General features: G+C 40.4%; 1 protein-coding gene across 1 annotated transcript; it reads left to right on the top strand.

The window, feature by feature from the left end:
• The first annotated feature begins 2,730 nt into the window (after window positions 1-2,730).
• On the top strand, window positions 2,731-18,566 carry LOC115361400 (extracellular matrix protein 2). Its single transcript, XM_030054767.1, has 10 exons — window positions 2,731-2,949; window positions 3,696-3,824; window positions 4,680-4,843; window positions 5,564-6,032; window positions 6,296-6,411; window positions 8,580-8,715; window positions 9,262-9,419; window positions 10,201-10,340; window positions 12,123-12,449; window positions 16,917-18,566. The coding sequence occupies exons 1-10, from the start codon at window positions 2,802-2,804 to the stop codon at window positions 17,092-17,094; spliced, it is 1,965 nt and encodes a 654-aa protein (XP_029910627.1). The 5' UTR covers window positions 2,731-2,801; the 3' UTR covers window positions 17,095-18,566.
• The last annotated feature ends 1,206 nt before the right edge of the window (window positions 18,567-19,772 follow it).

Below are 19,772 nucleotides of genomic sequence, written 5' to 3'. Positions count from 1 at the left end.
AGCCCTGGTATGTTTAGCTTTCTTATGCATATGTGTAATTTAATGTTTTAAGGGGGGGACACAGTAGAGCCAAATGTCTATACGACAGTAGATACACAGATAGGGCTATTTTGAATGCATTGCGTCCTTGACTTGAAATAGTAGGCCTCTGCCAACATGGGGGCACAGTGATAAATCTTTGTTCTAAAGCTCACGCTAGGCTTGACAGACGGACAGACAGCACCTGACATTGTGCAGCAGCTGTAGTGCAGCTCAGGGGTCAGAGGTCAGACCTCTGATTTTGGACCTGGCCTGGATTGACCAAACATAATGTTGCTAATCTATTGACAAAATGACAGCAAACGACACTTTGACAAGCTGACTGTTTCAAAGCCCCAAAAGCAAACCTGCCTTGACAGATTAATTCAAATAATGTCAAAAAATTCAAGGAAACACCTTTTGCCCAAACTACGTGATCTTCATCTTAATTTTATACAATAATACAGGTAATCAGAGTTTAGTTTGTAGTATGACACTAGTATTAGTTTGAAAAGCCATATGTCACCATGACCATACCTCCATTAGCAGAAAAAAATGCATAATTTTCGGAGAAAATGTTCTTAAAAATATAGTGGGGTCAAAAAGTCCAAGAGTGCAATGCCAAGAACATATTTGTTTCATTATTAATCAAAAACAAACACAATGTTTTATACTCTAAGTGGGTAATGGAAGGGGTCTGGCGCCTGTTCTAGTGTGCTCTGGGCAGAAATCTGACCAATTATACTGGTAAATCCAAAACAGTAGCAGTCACCACAGGTGAACTGCTGTGTGGGATCCTGACATGTTTAAATGCCATGCTCTAATTGAGGTCAGAGTCTTGTATAAACTGTGGTGTCGACAGAATCATAATATTGTATTTGCTCACATTCTCGAGATCTGATGCTCGATCTGTGCAAAATAATCTGGACCACAGATGTGTGTTGAGGAGGAAGGTTGAAGGAGTTGTTAATATTTGCTCCTGAGCAGTTTGTGTTTCTTTTACACCTCACAAACAGGATGTGGAGACCACAGTGGCAACGAGTGGGATGATTTGTAGGTGGCATGGTTTGAAAGCTGTGAGTAAACAAAAATTGTACAATTAGTATCCGGAAACTGGTATAAGCATATTTTGTGTACAATGGAAACTGAGGCACAATGGCTTGATCAGAATGGGTTTTTGGAGGTGGCGGATAACAGATAGTTTGTGCTAATAGTCACTATCTGCATATGCCAGAATTGCCAAAATGCCAAAATTCATAAAATAGAGGTATTCAGGGTTTATTGTTCAGTTGGATAATCCCTTGAAACAGCTTTTAGACCTCACAACACAACCAGCAGGACAAAAATAACAATAACAAATCAATAGAAATTAAACTACATATTTGTGTGAAGATGTCACATTAGAATCAGTGCAAATTAAGGGCCTCCCCCTGACAACCAGTGAGTTATAGGTCAATTCTATATTGTAATTAAAGGCCAATTTCTCAATTTTTGAAACCCACGCACTTGTGTAATCCTTCCTTCCACCTCCAGAATAAAAGTTTACATAAGGTTAGTTTTCCTATTCCTGTTAAGACTACATGCCAGAATAGGAAAACATTAGCCACAAGCGTAGAATAGATGATGACACATACACAAAGATGCATGCTGTGTTAACACAAGAGGGAGAGGTCAACAATGACAGTAAACAGGGAAAAAAAAAGAGTGTGGTCAAGCAGAGTCTCAAAACACTTGAAGAATTTCTCAGGAGTGTGGTTGCTCAGGCCCAATCGTCAGGCTTGGCCACAAAGCAGCCTTTCATCCGAGCAGAGTTTCTATTGGACAGCTCAGCAGTTACAGTTACAGTTCTCTACTGCTGGCATGCAGCCGACCCGAGCGGGCTACAGATGAGCTGTGTGTGTGAGGCGTTGGGAGAGACAGAACGAGTGTCCATTCAGTGGCTTAACATCACATCCATATTGGCAGGAAAGAGAAGTAAAATATCACAAGTTAGCCGCAAGTTAGCGGGTTATGTGTTTACAAAAGAGAACATTGTTGTGGGCTGATCCTCCCCATGCAGTGCTAAAAGAACAAAGACAAACAAACCAGATTCTTTTACGTACTCCCGCTGCATAAACCAAGCACAAATAGCCCTGCTTTATTCAAGAGGACTGGGAGGACTAGTTTTCATCCCATTGCTTGTGGTTAACCTAGCTACGCTTTTTAACGACTGTTATTTAAAATGTAAAGTGCAGTGTTAGAGTTTAAACTTATTTAAGGAATAGGAGCCTAAATAAATCTTGAGTTATTCAGTTGTGAAACAACAGCTGCTCAGTTTCAGTAATGACAGGAAATGTGATTAATTTCTTTCACCTGGACGTCACAACTCATATTTGTCCGTCGATAAAGGCTCAGATAATTTAGGAAAGAACCTCCTTTTTTGGGTTGGGTTGGTTGGACCTAGGAATGACGGAGTAGAGTATCTGTGTGTATGTGTGTATGTTAAGGTGTGTGTGTGTGTAGGGGGTGTAGGGCCGTAGGTGGTTACTCTAAGATGCATGAATGAGGGCCTTTGTCCCCATCACCTCAAAATATGTTTTCCTTTTTCTTTTTTCCCCTCCTGCCAACCTTCTCCCTGCTTCCTCTCTCAACGCCTTCCTCCTCTCTCTCTGTTTTTTTGTGTTTGGTCCAAGTGGCTTCACGGCTATAAGAGAGCCCTTCAGGGGTCCAGATTCCTCACACTTGCTTGACAGGAAGCTTTACTTTTCCTGCAGCTTGACCTGCAGGCAGACACGGAGCTGACAATGGCCAGACTTGGGATCCTGTGTCTGTGTATCAGCGCTGTAGCCTGGCTCGGCGATGGGAAAGCCAGCAGAAGAGGAGGGAAACCTGCAGGATCCAAACCACAGCTCACGGCAGGGGTATCTGAACAGAGTGACTCTCTCCAGTCTGGTGAGTTCACACTGCGCACAGGAACACATCTGAATCTCCTACTCAGCTCATCCTTGTTGATACCTTTCATTCAGTCATTTCCACTTAATATCATCTTCAAATGTTGGAACTGTTGTTTTTGTTATGTTTAATACCCACCCTCATCTGCATTTGGTCTATTCATATTCATATTGACTCATTTACAACTAAAGTACTATTTATTTGAAGGCCTTCCACAAATGTTGCAACAAATTTTACATATCAGGAATAAGCACTGAAAATTTTCAGTTTTCATTGTTTTCTAATATTTTTCTCACTTTTTACAGATTGATATTATTGTAATTTTTCAGTTATTTTCATACTGCATTTATTTATATCAACATTATGTCTATAGTTCATTAATTATCATTTTTCAGTGAATAATTATGTGGCATTTCTGCTACGACATGCTATTATTTTTTAATTGTCACATGCATTATATTTACTGAATGTTCTTTGTAATCTGTCTTCCTATATTGCATTCTGTTAATATCGTGCACAAAAACCCAACCACTCAGACTAAGTTTCTCCACAGGAATCCTGAAAGTTTTGTTTTATTCTGGCAGTATGTTGCATGGGGCCTCAATGATTTCAAATCTGTCTTTTAGCAACATGTTAACTAAACATCCTCTGCTGTCTGAGAATCAAGTGTTGTGTCTCTTCTTTTTTTGTAGAGCTGGTTCTCTGTTTCAATCCATGTACATGTGTTTTGGTCTGTATGTGTTTAGGTCAGTGCCAGGTAAACGGCATAGCTCTGTTTGACGGAGCTATGTGGTCGCCTCAGCCCTGCTCAGCCTGCCAGTGTAACAAAGGAAATGTCAAATGTCAGCCCATCCCCTGTACTGGAAGGACACAAGGTGCTTCAATAAGCCAGTTTCTAATCCCCTCCCTAACTCTAACAACAACACTTACCCTTGCATGTTCAACACTTTCTACACATTTAATGCTACACATCTTGTTTTACATGCTTAAGACAGTTACCACTGTCAAAGCACTTATCCTCACACACTTCCACTCTGACGCACTCATCCTCAGACACTTGATCCCTCTGGCTCACTCATTCTCAAAGTCTTAGCATTGTCTCTTGCTGTTCCGACACGCCAAACTCTAATCCACATACATCAACAGCCCTCCCCACTTAAGATGCCATGATTGTTCTCACTTCTCACCTTCACACTTGCCTCAATCTTTATGTACTCTCACTGCACATGTCTCTACACATCCTTCCTAATAGTTTACACATTCTCCATATTTCCAGCAAAAATACTTGGTTCTTATCTAATAAGTGCTACATTGACTCCAACCTCTCACTGCCTCATCAAAGACACAGGCCTCAGCAGTCAGATGATATATGATGAGGTTGCTTCTTATGTATAACCTATTTATTTTACAACCAGTGGTATCTGTGATGATGCATAATCAGCCCAATTCATAAAGAATGCTAGCCTCTTCTTGGATATTTACATCCAAAAATAAGACAGCCTCTGTCTAAATGATGAGAGTGGTTACTTAAATCTAAACCCCTAAACCTGCTGAAACAGAGACGGCTACATCCATGGCTACCAGTTTCAGAATGTTGGCTTTATTTGTACACTACTATGTCTGTGCTACCCATGCTTTGAACTGTAATTGGTAACAAGTTTTTTTTTTTCCCATTAATTATACATGCCTCTAATACTCCATTTTATTTATGGCTCTTGTTTCTTCCTCAGCGCCACATAACCAACCGTCTACAGCTCCAAAAAGAAACAGACTGGTTGATAAAGACAGCAAAGATGGTATCTCTGAGGGGAAGAATATTTTCCAAGGGAGAGGTGGAGGTAGAGGAGTGCAAGAATTAAAAAAGAAGAAGGAGGAAAAGATATTGGTGAAAACTGTAAGTGGATCGGAACTGATTTCAATACTACAGCTACAGCAACTACTAATACCACTACTAATACTGGTGTTACTACTGTTACAACAACTAGTACTACTACTACCATCACTGCTTCCATCACCATTAATATTGCTTTAACTGCCAGTGTTACCACTGTTACTGTGAATACTGCTACCACTACTACCAGTACTACCAGTATCGCTACAGTTTCTATCACTACCTATATAAATATTATTTCCACTGCAGCTACTAGTCATTACCATGTTGTTATTGTCTAAATGATCTTTTTACCGTCTGCCTTATTAGTTAACAGTGCAGAGTGGCATGGTAAGTGAGAGGTAGGGGCGTATGCTCAATGCAACAACGGCCATAAAACAGGTCTAAGCTGACAAAGCAGCAGATCTGTGGCCTACTGAGCCAATGAGATGGATGGAGCTGTTTGTCTCTTGTAATCCGGCTGGTTCAGCAATGCCAGGCAAGATCATTCTAAATCTAATTTATTATTATATTTATTAAATCTAGGTCAGATACAGATACACAAGTGCACAAATGTAGTATAACCCTGTAAAAAGCAATGGTTTGATATTAACAGAGATATTTGTATGAAGTCCTGTAAATTATTATTCTAAGTGGAAAGGAGAAATGCAAGGTATAATTGTCTCAAACTGCAAAGGAAGTGAATATTTCCTTTAAATCAACTGAGCTTTTCATGTTGTACAGGTCACACCAGCGATGACAGTCAAACCTGAATCAACTAAGAACAAGAAACAGGAGGTCCTGGTAAAGATTCCCACCAGGGGAACTAAGATGCATGTGCCCATCGCACCAGCAAGGCCTCCCATGCCTGCAGTGAAGTCAACGAAAGACAGATTTCACTCTTCAGACGAAGACGACTTCGATGATGATCCCGACAGTGATGACGATGATGACATTGTGGGACCTCCACGGATGGAAGCCATAGCCTTGCCTGCTCCAAGAACCATGCTGCGGCCTGTGGTGGCAAGAAGGCTAGTGCCTGCACCCACCTCTCCAGGCCGTCCAGTGGTCACCTTCCCCCAGAAACCCAACTTCATGGAATCATTGCCAGCTGGGTGTCTTCTGTCTGAGTCGCTGATAGCTTGCGGCAGCACTGGCATGACACACATGCCCATTATCACTGACCCAGGGGTCAAAACACTGTACCTGGCAGGTGAGGAAACAAACTAACATGGTCTGACTAACTAGCAAAATGACTGACAGCTGCACAAGAATCACTGATTAAAGGATGGGTACATCCTGTTTGCGAGACAGCAACGACAATTGGGCACCAAGGTAGATAAGGTTGATAGGGCCACTTTCGGATCAGTCATTTCAGAGTGATACAGTATATTCAGTTGAATGCTATTAATGTGATGTTGCATTGCCAATATGACTCAATTAAGCTCCTTGCTTCCCCTGTCCTTGTCTTGTTAGATAACAAGATAAGTAAGATCCCAGTGAGGGCTCTGGCAGGCCTTCCCAATCTTGAGTGGCTAGACTTGAGCAAGAACAAGCTGGATGACTCCTCCCTCAGCCCCCTGCTTTTTCAGGTCTGTCTGATTTTCATCTATTTAACAACATGAAAGTAAAATCTTTTATGGTGCTTAGACATTATTCTTGCTATAATATTACATTAAAGCACTTAGTCATTCAGAAAAGTCTTGTTTGAGCATTTAAATCACTCTCTGATATTCATTCACAGTGATTCATCCCCTATAAGGACTCAAACCACTCAGTACAGCTGGAACTGCTGGAAAAGTGTGTGGTCTGTTGGTGTAAAATGTTGTTTTACTTGGCTATGTCCAGCTGAAGGTGCTGTGTGCTGCCAAACCTAGACCTGAATATACAGTACACCGCTGCCTAGCAGCTACATGTTGATGTGCCATTCTCATGGCACATCTGCACAACTTGCACTGCCCTGTTATGACACTACATCAGGTTTCAGAATGATGAAGAAAACACATAACCCCCTTTCACCGAAGATTTTTTTTATTGAATCAAGCCCACAATATAATGTGGCACCCCCACAATGAATTTCACTCACTGTTGCTGTGCAAATCACAGTCAATAGAAAAACCCTTTTTTAAAATGTGGACACTTGTTTTGATCATTACCACCTCACCACTCCTCCTGCCCCCAACTTTTACCTTTCCTCACTCGAGTGCAGTAAGTTTTCAAGCCAGACACGGCAAGTAGCAGTGATTATTACTGCCTACTAGTGAAGTATAGCATTTGAAAAAGAATATCCTGCTTGTGTTTTTTTTAATCACAGCTGACATTAGAATGCTTAATTACTTTGAAGTTCTTAATTATAGTGTTGACATGGATGCGAAAAACAAAGTCACATCAAGTTTATTTCTATAACCAATAATTACCGTTATAGCCTCAAAAGGTTTAACAACCACCACAATATGAAAGCAGTAAATATGTACTGAATTTGGGCAAGCAAAGACTGAATATAGCAAAATGGTGTAAAAACAATACACACAAAATAAACAGAGTAATAACTTTGGGTAAAACATTCTGGTGCAGGGCATCAACAGCCACACAGTCACCACTATTACAAGGGTTTGGTACCACATAGACATCAACACTGCCCACCCACAAGCACAGCCTGAAACAGTTAGGAGCTGCACATGTAATCACACCAGACAAACTCACTCACTCACTCCCACTTACACCGACACAACCAACATGAATTAACAGGTGCACACAGATCAGAAAAACAAAACAGTCAAACTGAATTTTCATCAGCAGCAACTTGAGTTAGTGCAAGCTGCTCTGGCCTCATGCTGAGCAGAGACTGTGGCCTCTATTTTCCTGATGCTGCGTGATGGGTGGCAGGGCTTTGTGCCAGTGGAATGCCGTTTTCGTTGGATGCACACAGGTTTTTTCTTGTGTGTGCCCATTTGGTGTTTTGGTGACTTGCTGTGAACTCGTCTGCTCCGAAGTGGGAGGAGAGGTGCATTTGGGGGTGTGTCAGTAATGATCAAGCTTTGCAGTACAATTTTGCTGTCAAAGATTATAGGAATTTATGCTTGTGTCACCCGTCTGCTCTGACCACACCAAAGTGCAGGGCACAAAGCACAGACGTGTTCTATGCTATTTTTTTATAATTTTTTTTTGGCTTTACCAGGCTATGCACGCATGAACAGATCCTATCCTCCAAAAGCTTACCAGCCCTTTTTGTTTATGACTTGTTGGCCAATTTGACTTCATTGCCTGTAATGAGCAAAGCAAGTTCAGTCAGGACACTCCAGCTGGCTGCCACTGGCTGGACTATCTCAGCAGCATGAACAAGTGAACTAATTAACATACATGCACATGTGTGACAAACTTTAAAGACCAAATGTGTTTTTTCTCTATCAAAACTTTTTTTAAACATTTGAGCTTGGGATGGACATTTGAGAGGCATGGAAGCATGCAAAATCGTGCTTGTCTACTGTAACTCCATGAATCAATGCAATATTACTGAAAATACACACAGAGGAAATAGAAATATCCTTTATCTGTATCTTAAACTAATCATTGATTAATCACTTATAATTAACATTATTCCATCAAATTCTTGAGTGGCAATTAATCAGTCATTGATTAATCAGTAATGTCTTGCGTATGGGGCTTATGTATTAAAATCTAAAATCTAATGCATATGCAGCAGAATAAAAGCAGATGTCTTTTTATGACTCAACTTTGACTTTTGGTCTGTTTGTTACAGAATTTAACTAAACTAAGGAGGCTAATTTTGGACGGCAACAATCTCACCAAGGTCCCAGCGTTTCTCCCACCTTCCCTTGAGGAACTGAAGATTAATGACAACAAGCTCAGCGGACTCACACCCAGCAGTTTTAAAGGTTACACACCTGCTTCATTTAACCTGTGGGAGCCTCTTTGGGAATGCCTCTTTTAAGGAGATGCTTTGTCCAAACATAAGTGTGTCTGAGGATTGATAGATAGCACATTCAAATTCAGCTAAACTTTTGATTAAGCGTGGTTAATAATGTTTGTTATTTCTTAATACTGAGGGTTACTGTGTATGTAGAAGAGTTAGAGCTTGGGACAGCTTTTGATGCACAAAACCAAATGTCTGGCAGTTTGGTCTACTGTTAAATTGGTCAGGTCTCAGGAATCAAGCCACACTGGCAAATAATTGTTCCCTTGTTCAGTCACGTTGCTTTTTTTTTTTTTTTTTAATTTTATTAGGTCGTTCAAAGTTGAGAGATGCAGGAAAAATTAGGAACAAGCAAAGGAATTGACCTGCATTACAGTCCCTCAGCCAGATTGAAACTCAGGACATCATGATTATATGTATGTGCCTTAAACCACCGAGCCACTGGGACACCCTGATTCACAATGTTCAATGACTCATGTAAGAGACTTTATGAACTGTCTACCCACAGGTTTGTCCAAACTTCTGACCCTGGAACTGGAAGACAACTACTTTCACGATGGAAACGTCTCACCGCTGACGTTTCGTCCCCTTAGGAAGCTCATTTACCTTCGCCTGGAGGATAACAAGTTCCGTGCCATCCCATCTGGCCTGCCAGCCTCCCTTCAGGTACATGTTAGAAGGGAGATAACACCATCTTGATGGAATGCTGACATATCTTATGGTGGATACAAACTTTCTACTTAGTCATTTACTTATTAGGTCATGCAAGCAAAACCTGTATTATTATTATATAACAGCCTGCCTATACAGTAATGCATTGAAAGCATATTCTACATGGAGCCTTCATGCCTATAACATATTTGGGAGGTGTGAAATGTTTACCATCATTATCAAAAATGCAGAACATGCAGGTGGGTAAAAATTATTATGACAATCAATTATTCTATCTGTGTAGTCTTTGCAGCTCTAACCATGGATGCCTGCTATGGCACATGATATGTGTCACAGTTGTAACATGTTCCAATTGTTATGCACAGGGGTAGACCTGCTTTGTCCTTGGTTAGTAACTACTGTGAGCAGTGAGCTGTTAAACTTATACTAACATGCAATTAGGAGATAAATGATTCAAACGGTGTGTTTTGATTCTGTGAGCACAAGCACAAATTCATAAACCTGAAGTGGATGAAAACTTCATATATACATATATATCTATATCTATCTATCAATCTATCTATCTATCTATCTATCTATACATATATATATATATATATAGGTTTTAAAGGTTTTAAATCCTACTATAAAATATCATCATAACATTATTCATCACACATACCATTATAATGCCTTTCACCTCTGCTTTGAGATGGTAAATCTGCTACATAATACTGTTCACATCAGCTTTCAGCTCATAGAAACTTCATGTTATATAAAGATGATGTGCTTTTAGGAACTCCACTTGTCAGACAACAAAATTGAGGAAGTACACGCTGGTATCCTCAACAAGACGGTCAACCTGAGGCTGCTGGACCTTAGCCACAACCGCATCAGAGAGGATCGCATCGCACCACGAGCCTGGATACATTTGTCGTAAGTCTTGAATTATTCTGGTCATGCTTACCTCAGGGCTTTTTCTTAGTTATCTGTTGTAACATTATTTATGTAGGTAGTCTCACTGAGATTAAGAGCAAAAATCATTACATAAAGGCTCAAGAGACAATATATCAATAGCAAACCAGCAGGTTCAGGGGGTATATACATTTGTAATTAACAAAGCATAGGCAGGTCTTTAAGATAGCCCACTTACTAATCATTATTAGAAGGAGTCAAATACTCGTTGGCCCAATTCAGCCCTGACTTTAAAGACAGATAGCAAAAGCAATTTCTGAGCCTCTAAGCTTTTTATAAAAGAGATATCAGAGCAGGAAGCAGACACAGAATGGCTTCATAATGGTTTCAAAATGTTAATGAATACGTCTGCAGGTGGTCCCAACACACCAGTCAACCTGAGCACATCAGCTATAACTGTCTTGCAGTCTTTATTGAACCTCAGTGCTCCAGTGGACACGATGTCCTTGACAGACAAACAATGGAGGAAGCATGTGAATATAAAACAGGCGTAATAATATACTGGCATAAAGTTTCTTTCTAGCTAAAAAAAAAAAACTTGTGCCTAAGTTTTAATTTCACTTTCTTAATATGATGCCATGTCTCCTGAAAGAGCGGCAGTCACCAATTTGGAACTATTAGTGGTCAAAGATTGCTTTCTTCCAGGGGAAATAGGACTGCAAATAAACCCTTATGTGGGTATAAATTACAACTCTCCACTGCCATCCTGAGGTGATGTATGGAACAGCTTTAACCTCCATACAAGATGGAAATAATTTTCATTTTCGAGTCTAATTCTTTCAGAGATTCACACATACTAAACACAATATACTGAATAATGACTTGAACTATCAAGACTATCATTTTGTGGAGTGAATCACGGAAAAAAACATCACACCAGACATCAGTAACTGTCACCAAAAACAAGAAAAGCAAACCTTGTTACTGTGTCCACAATGCTGTGGGTTGTTTATGATTTATTTCACAGTGCCAATTCAGCTGAATGCAGACCAATGCACCCAAAAACAAAGAGTCAAAAAATGTTCCTAACAGCTGAACAGCCTATATAGCTTCTGCAGCTTACATGAAAGAAAAAAGCTAGCAGAGTGAGAATAGCTTGCCGTGTGGTGTGCTGATGTGGCTGCAGAGTGGACACAGGCCAGCCTTCCAAAAGCTTGGGGATAAAAAGAGAGGCAGAGCGACACAGAGAAGAGGGGGGCAACCTAAAAAGAAGTGCCATTGTTCCTCTGTGGTAAACCAAAATGAGCTGCCAAATTTTGAGGGCAGTATAGAGTATCATTTTATAATATTCCATAATGTCGTAAAATGTATTTCAGTTTTTTAATTAGGCTCAGACCGATAATCAGCTTGGCCAGTCAGTGTCATCCAAATGCGATATGATGGAGGTGAGGATAGGATTTTACTCAACAGCTTCAGGAAGCGAGCCTGTAAAAGCTGCAAAGGAATTTTGTTTTTTTTGACTTTTGGGGAAGTTTTTGTGTCGCATGGTGTCCAAATGGCCTGACAAGGCCTGACTGGGAACTGGGAAAAACACTGAATACTTGCAATTTTTGTTTTAAATTGTTGGCACAAAAATGGACAAACTTGACTATATTGGCACAAAATATCAGTCGTTTCAATCTAAAAATACTGGCATGTCATATAAATATAAACACTAAAGGAAATTCATTTTGAGATGTAATTATCACTTCAGACTGCAAATTACTCGTAGTCACTTATTTCATGAAAAACTGGTAATTTTAGGAACCTGGAATCACTGGATCTATCCCACAACAAACTGGTGCACGTGCCCTCCTTCCTCCCGGTGGGCCTGCGCCAGCTCACCCTGCATCACAACCAGATCGAGCGCATCCCTGGCTACGTTTTCGGCCACATGCGGCCGGGCCTGGACTCCCTCCAGTTGTCCCACAACAGGCTGCGTGACGACGGCATTGATGGCGTGTCCTTCCTGGGCCTGTCCACGTCCCTGTCTGAGCTACTGTTGGACCACAACCTGCTGCAGTCCATCCCCCAAGGCCTCCTGCAGCTGAAGAACCTGCAGCTGCTCCGCCTCAACCACAACCTCATCAGGTACTGCAACTCTCCCCCCCCTCTGCTCTGCTCTGCTCCACCATGTTGTGTCTCTATGTCACCTGCTGTCTCTGCCTTCTACCCTGTCTTTCTCACAGTCAGAACAGCTTTAATAGCATGAAGAGTGTGCTTGTGTTGCCAAAACGTTCATGGATGTGAATACAAGTTAACAATAATCTCTTGCATGTTTCACTCCTGGTCCTTTCTATGCAGAGTTTGCATGTCCTTCCTCATGTTCTCCTGGTTTCCTTCACTGTCCAGGGTGTCTCCTTGCCTTCCACCCAATGCATGCTGGGATAGGCTCAATATCCCCAACACTCTGAAAAGGAATAAGCAGGTAATGCTTATTTCTTAAAATGAATGCATATATACCAGTAAACGCAAGTTCATCTATGTGATCAGTATTTACAGATATCTATTACGAGATCAAAATGGGTCAGAGCAGACATCAATAACATCAAAACCGTAAACTTTATTATATAAAAATACAATACATATAATAAGATATGTTGTGTACAAGTGCTCAAATGTCCAAAACTGTATTACTTATTATTTAAGCTTTTTCAAAACTGTGACAAGTAAACAGTCATGTTTGTGACATAAGTCTATGATAACATTTGTCTGTGTCTTGTCACTTAATCCAGTTTTGATCCTGTCTTTAGCTGCTGACTCTATTGCATCCACAACCTTTCTTTAGTTGCACTGTGAACAGGGTCATACTTGTCTTTTTTTGACAACCTTTGGCAACCTGGTGACTTTTTAGATTGCCAAGTCACGATCTCTGACCCAGCACTTAGGTATTTTAAGTCTTTTAAGGAGACATGCTATTCTGCATTAGTGATTTATAGTAGTAGGTCCAGGGTTTATTTTGGTTTCTGTGTCACTTTGTACCTCTGTTTCTTTTTTGGACCAAGTTTTTATTCATTTTTGGAAGTGAGAGAGACAAGACATAACATATTAAAACAGTTGACAGAGAATGAATGGAACACTTGATTCATTTTTACCCTTTTTGTACACAAGGGAAAAGAAAATCACATCACGAACACTCAGTTTTCATGTAGTTAGCATGAACAGGCAAACTCACACACACCTTCCTCCTCTCTCGGATCTACACCATTTCATGTTCACAGCTGCTTCGACACATTACATACAACACACAGCACACACACACCCTTTTTGTTTTTAATGAATCCGATTCCATTCTCTTAAATGCAATGCAATGTGTGCAAGCATGCATGCATATGTGTTTATTTGTTTGGTATGTACTGTATACATATGATAACCTATACATTGTGGATGGCTCTATATTTCAGAGTGAAATACAGCTTTATTGTGTGGCCACAGTCACACAATAAAGTTGGCCAATTTGGTCTCATCTTGATCACAATAAATCATATATAGCAACACATTCATGCAATTACATAAAACAGTCACACTGCCAAAAACTTCACTTAGGTTTGTTGAGGAGGCTGATTGCACTAGAGACAAAGGAGAAACCCAGACTATTGAGAGTCAAGGCCTGTAGAACTGGGCTCTGTGCACAGAGCCCAGAGCGATTTTCATCTTCGTTATAACCTAACTAACAATCATGGGGCATCCAAATCTGAAATTGCTACCTCATCAAACATATAATTATTGTTGCTCTCTCTATCGTTACCTCTGGGACTCAGACATATGTGGGATGGGTACAGTTTTACTGCACTTCTGCAAAACAGTCTGCTTCTTTACATGCTCAGATATCTTTTGCAAAAAGTTTTCATATTTAAAGAGGCAGTAATTAAGATTTTTGCTGCTTCATGTCACTAAATGACCACAGTACATCTGCAGGGGTTGATGGGGTTGTTGATCACTACCAGTGACGCAACTATCTTGACCATTTGCTCAGATTTCTTGGGTTTGAAATTCACTTTCCAGCCCACACTTTTGAAGCAAAACCTCCCCACCCATTGGCATTCCAAGATACTCCCAATTTTGATGACTTGAGTGAAGTTTCTTAGATCACAAAGAGCAAGTCAGCAACCATGTAGATTTCTTTAGCAGTGCATCTTGTCCAGAATGCATTGTAATGGTTCATAATTTCCTGTGCAAAAGGAAATAGGCCAAAGCAAGCAATGTCTAAGTGTAAGTAAAGTATACATAAAGAATTTCAAATCAGCTATGATGATGTTGATGATGTCATGAAAACTTGAAGGCTTGATTTATTTCCTGAAAATACCATCTTTTCGTCCTCCACGTGTTGTCCCGCCCCAGCATCCCTCGATCCAAACTCACTCTGCTGTTTTGGATAACAAGAATTACAGCTATAGATAGCATATTCCACCAAACCTTTAACTTGATATTCCTTGATGTTGTCCCTCTCTACTGTCCTCAAATGCCTTAAAAGGCGAAAGGCAGTAGGTCTGGTAGTAGTAAAACTGAGAAATGACTTATAAGCCTTGGATTTATTTATTTATTTAATAACTGATGCAGACATGAGTGGTTAGTTTTCTCAGGGCCGACATGAAATATACATTATAAAACTAGGCAAATAGTTAAAGTATGCATACAAAACAAGAGATCATTTAAAAATATACACAGAAACCTAAAACAGTTTAAACAACAAGGAACATGGCTATTTTTTGTCAGAGTGTATATTTTTACACTTGAAAGTTTTCACACTTTTTTAAAAGGCAAAACACCCAAACCAGAAGTCTCCTCTCTGGTTATTCCAGCCAACATGATGCCTTTCCTCCTCTAGCATGATGCCTTTCTTCATTTACCTTTGGAAACAAGTGGTGCTACTGCCACATGAGATCTTCTTCAGTGTCATCAAGAAGGCCAGACGGAGGCTGTTCATTTTGGATCAAATTCATCAGCTGAATATATCACAAAAAATCTTGAACCAATTTGACAAATCTGTCACTAAAAGCCACTTCACCATGCATCTGTGTGGTCTGATTCTACATCCTTCAATGTCAGACTACTGAGCCGTTCTAATAGCTGGGACATTTTTAAGCTGCTGGCTGCCCTCCATCAAAGACCTGCGTGACGCCCAAGCAGGAAAGAGCGACACCTCCGCAAGGAGCAGCAGGAAGTTTCGGCCTCCCAGAACAACCCCACCCAACACCTAGTGTCAATACTTACCTCATCTCAACCACCCTGTATTTACATTTAGGCCCATTGCTACTTCACACCTTTGTAACCAATAATTCTTATTTCCACTATTCATTTCAACAATAGGCTAAAAATGTCTGCCCTTTTGGTTTGAAACAGGCTTTGGAGAAACTGAGCTATACCAATAATCATGAGATTAAAGGCAAGGCTCACCCTTCTGGCTTGAAATGGCCAACTCAGCAGTTCAGCAGCTGAGCTCCAGTTTCATGAAGATTGCGTCGTGAGGGAAATCTGCACGTTTTTGCACCCCAGTTGCTTGAGTTAAGATTACAGAGTTTTCATGTTATCCATCAAGAAATGTATGCAAACAAGCCCCCAAAAGAAACACTGTGCAAGCAAATCGGTTTCTTCATAATCATTCTGCAAATTGGCAATGGTTCATCTGTAAGACTATTCCACTAAAGCTGGCACCCCTGGCTGAGAGCATATATTCATAGATTCTTTAATTTAAAGGTGCAGTATGTAAATTGCCAACGGTCAATAAACTTGAGGGCAGTTCAAACATAGCTGACAAAAATACAGAATGTGCACAAAAGGTGATTCTGTGATAGATTATTTGCTTATTGCATTTCTTTTGTCAGATGAGTCTAAACAGTCCTCACTTTTGCATAGTGCACCTTGATTTTTTAATAGAGCACCTTTCAATTGACAAAAGTAAGCAACATGGTAATATCAAAATAAAGACATAATGGTCCAAATAAAAGAAAATTCTCCGATTGTACACTGAAAGCTTCTCTTGATTCCCAACTTGCTGGACCAACCAATGGAACAACTCTTTGTGCAAAGACTTTATGACGTTCGAAGGAGTTGTGCTACAATACTGTGGGAGTTGATTTGGCATTTTAGTAAATTTAGTGGATAACCATTATGTGGGAAAAAATAATACAATATCATCACAGTTTCTACGTACGCATAAGCGTAACAGGTGGGCAGAAGTTTTCTTTTTGACCAGTCCTGTTAGGCAACTTTCCACTAATTGTGCACTGTTGTACACAGCTATATAGCAATTAGCATGGCTTTGTGGTTTGGTCACTCTGGTGATATAGCAGGCTCTTGTCTGTGAGGATCTTGAGTGAGTCTCGGCCTGACAGTTGTGGTCTTTTCTTGAATGTGCTTTGCAAACCACCATTGCAAAGAAGCAATAATCCAGTCATCTTATAATGCACAGCTAGAACAAAGAATCTCCACATGAGTACATGCCTTTAATAAGAGCTTTCTTCCTTTGGTCATAGAGGCAAATAAATACCTGTGTTTTTATTGGCATTTAAACTGCTACTTTTCTTTTAAATTAAAGTCTGTCCTTCCCTTCTACAGTTACGTTCCGATGAATGCCTTGTGTGACACACAAGCCAGGGAAGACTCGCCTCTGATCTCCGTTCACCTGCAGTACAACCTGATTGAGCGTCGTCTCATTCCTCCCACCGCCTTCTCCTGCATCAGAAATTACCACAGCATTCTGCTGCGACCCCAGAGGCATGAAAACGACGAATAGTTTTCTTTCCTCCCATCCTCTTCCCTGCAACCACAACTCCTTAGTATTCTTGTTGTTTCTGTGACAGTATTAATAGCTTTGTAACATTCAGTGGTGCCTCCCTCCCTTACACTGTCTTCCACTGACATTTTTCTCACTTCATTCCTTGTGCGCATGTAAACAAGCGGCCGTGAGGTATTCAGGCTGCAAGGGAGACTGTAAAGGTTTGGATCCAGTGTCTTGAAGACATTTCTTTGTTGGCAACATTACAAAAGGCAATCAGAAGTCATCTGTCTTAGACAAAAACACAGCGTCCCACACATTTCATCAGAGCAGGATAAGCGTGGAACTGTTTGCAATGAAGCGCCTCAGTGCGAGGGTACCAAGCTACTGAGTGCAGGCACCATAGTTGGGTCATCAGGCAGCTCCATTTCTCGGACTGAATCAGGAACTCTCCAGGCTAACCTGCCATCCAGTCTGTGCCATTGCTCTGTTCAGTTCTGGTGCTGCTGTTCTTTAAGGACAAAAAGCAACAGCTTGCACGCACAGAATGCAGTCCAAACAAAAAACCTCAATTACCAATTTAGCAATTTATTTTTGAAGATTGTGGCTTGCTCGTCTTTATTGTGTTGTACCATCACTATGATGGCAGTAGGAATAAATAGATGAAATGGAAAGAAACAGTCAGTGATTCACTTTTTCATATTGAGAAGTATATGAACATAATGTAATACTTGCTCTCAGGCAGGCTGCTGATGTAGTCTGTAATGTTAGGGGGTGTCTTTACATGTGCACAGCAATATGGATGATAGCTCAAATTCTAGTTAATGCCTTGTTTAGAGTAAGCTCCTCGTATATCTTCATATCCTAGACTCAAGACATCTGTGTAGTTAAACAGAACATTTTATATACTCTCACAGAAACTGCACTCACAAAGTCTGAGAAACCAACTTGTTTGAGTCTCTCATAATTGACATTCCATAAGAGCTTGTAAGAGCTTTTGGTTTACTGTTAATGGTGAGTTTTTTTTTTGTTGTTGTTTTTGTTTTGTTTTTTTTGCATTATGCCAACTCTAGAGCAGAGTACTTCCAGAATTACATGAGAACATTTTGTGTGGGTGTGAAGACAGTTTACTTCCTTAGATCAGGTGTTCTCATTTGAGCCATGTCTGAGCAAAACAGAATGATTCCAGTCTATGTGCTAATTGTTATGTACTTTGTGTTTTTTTTTATTGCAATAAGTATTTCTGACTGTTTCCTTTACCCCTTTTCTGTAGCAAAGCAATCATTCCTAACCAAAGCACACACAAAACTAGCTGTTTTAGTCTTGTTTAGTTGTCTGTTGTTAGGAGAGTCTTAACTGTTTTCCTATTGGTTGCTGAAGATCTTTTGAAATTCTTTGATATGAAAACAAGTAATAAAAGTCCATTTAACTAGTTTGCACTTTCCAGCACAATGATATACCGCCTCTCTCTCTTGCTCTCCTTCTCTCTCTCTCTCTCATTTAGTAGCACAACCCACTGAAGACAAAGGGACTTGGCCAACTTTTGGTCCCGATTTAAAATACTTCTACTCCCTCTCTCTCTCTCTCTCTCTCTCTCTCTCTCTCTCTCTCTCTCTCTCTCTCTCTCTCTCTCTCTCTCTCTCCCCCTCTGTGAGTGTGTGTATGTGTGTCTCTATATCCATTTCTGTCTCTCTCACTGGGTAACCAGGGTTGGTCCTTGCAGCAGGTACTGAGCAGAGCTCTCTCTCTCTCTCTCTGCTGGAACACAGCGTTCACCTCAGCCAATAAGATGAAAAAGTAAAACAGGCGCCTTCCTTTACAACCTGTCCATTAGTGGAGTGGAATACTAGTGATCTCCTTTGAGCAATCATTGGATTTAGGAGGAGCTGTCTAATTTGTCTAAAGTTGAAACGGTATGTATATTTTAAAGCTTTTTTTCGCACAAGCTTGACACAATGTGATTCTGCTGTTTAGGTGTTTGCATTATTGGTGGGTGATAGCTGCAAGAGCCAAGATTGATCAGCAGGTGTTTTTATGTTTTGATATGTCAATCTACCATCACAAAACAGTTTGGCAAATTGACAAAACCATTGTCTTGGTCAAACATGCTTAATGGAGCTGCATGGTGTTTTCATCAGACTTTAATGTGAAGTGCAAATTGAACACATTTGCAGCCATCACATATATTGACTGAAATATTCTTTCATTTATTATTATTTTGTGGGAAAGTGTGATTGTAAAAAAGGTTCAATGTGACTATGAGATAAAAACAATGCAGATTGCATGGAATTCTCCCCATCTTAAGCCACTTCTGTAAGTTTTTGAACAGACTAGAGCAAATAAAGTTTGTGTTTTTTTTTGTTTGTTTTTTTTTTGTTTTTTTTTTTTGGTCTGGGGAAGTGGGGCTCCCAAATCCTAATAAACTTGAGCGTTGAGGGCTGCAGCTCAATCATCCTCCACCAGTTCCCTCTCTTCCAGAGATGTAATGGATTTAAGCCTTGACCCAGTGCTGCCTGCCTCAGAAAAGAGTGACCAAGATGGCTTTGGAGTTGTTCTATATAAAACTCCTCTCTGAGAGCGGCCAGTTTTGTGGCTTCCTATGCGCCTTGCTGTGGTAAAGGGTGTGGGAGTTTCTCCCTGGAGACAGAGAAGAGAAGGAGGGCAAGCCATTCACAACACGTGGCATACATCTTCTG

The sequence above is a fragment of the Myripristis murdjan genome, chromosome 7 (genome assembly GCF_902150065.1).
Source record: "Myripristis murdjan chromosome 7, fMyrMur1.1, whole genome shotgun sequence".
In the NCBI taxonomy this organism is placed as follows: Eukaryota; Metazoa; Chordata; class Actinopteri; order Holocentriformes; family Holocentridae; genus Myripristis; species Myripristis murdjan.
This window is presented reverse-complemented; position numbering and strand designations above follow the sequence as displayed.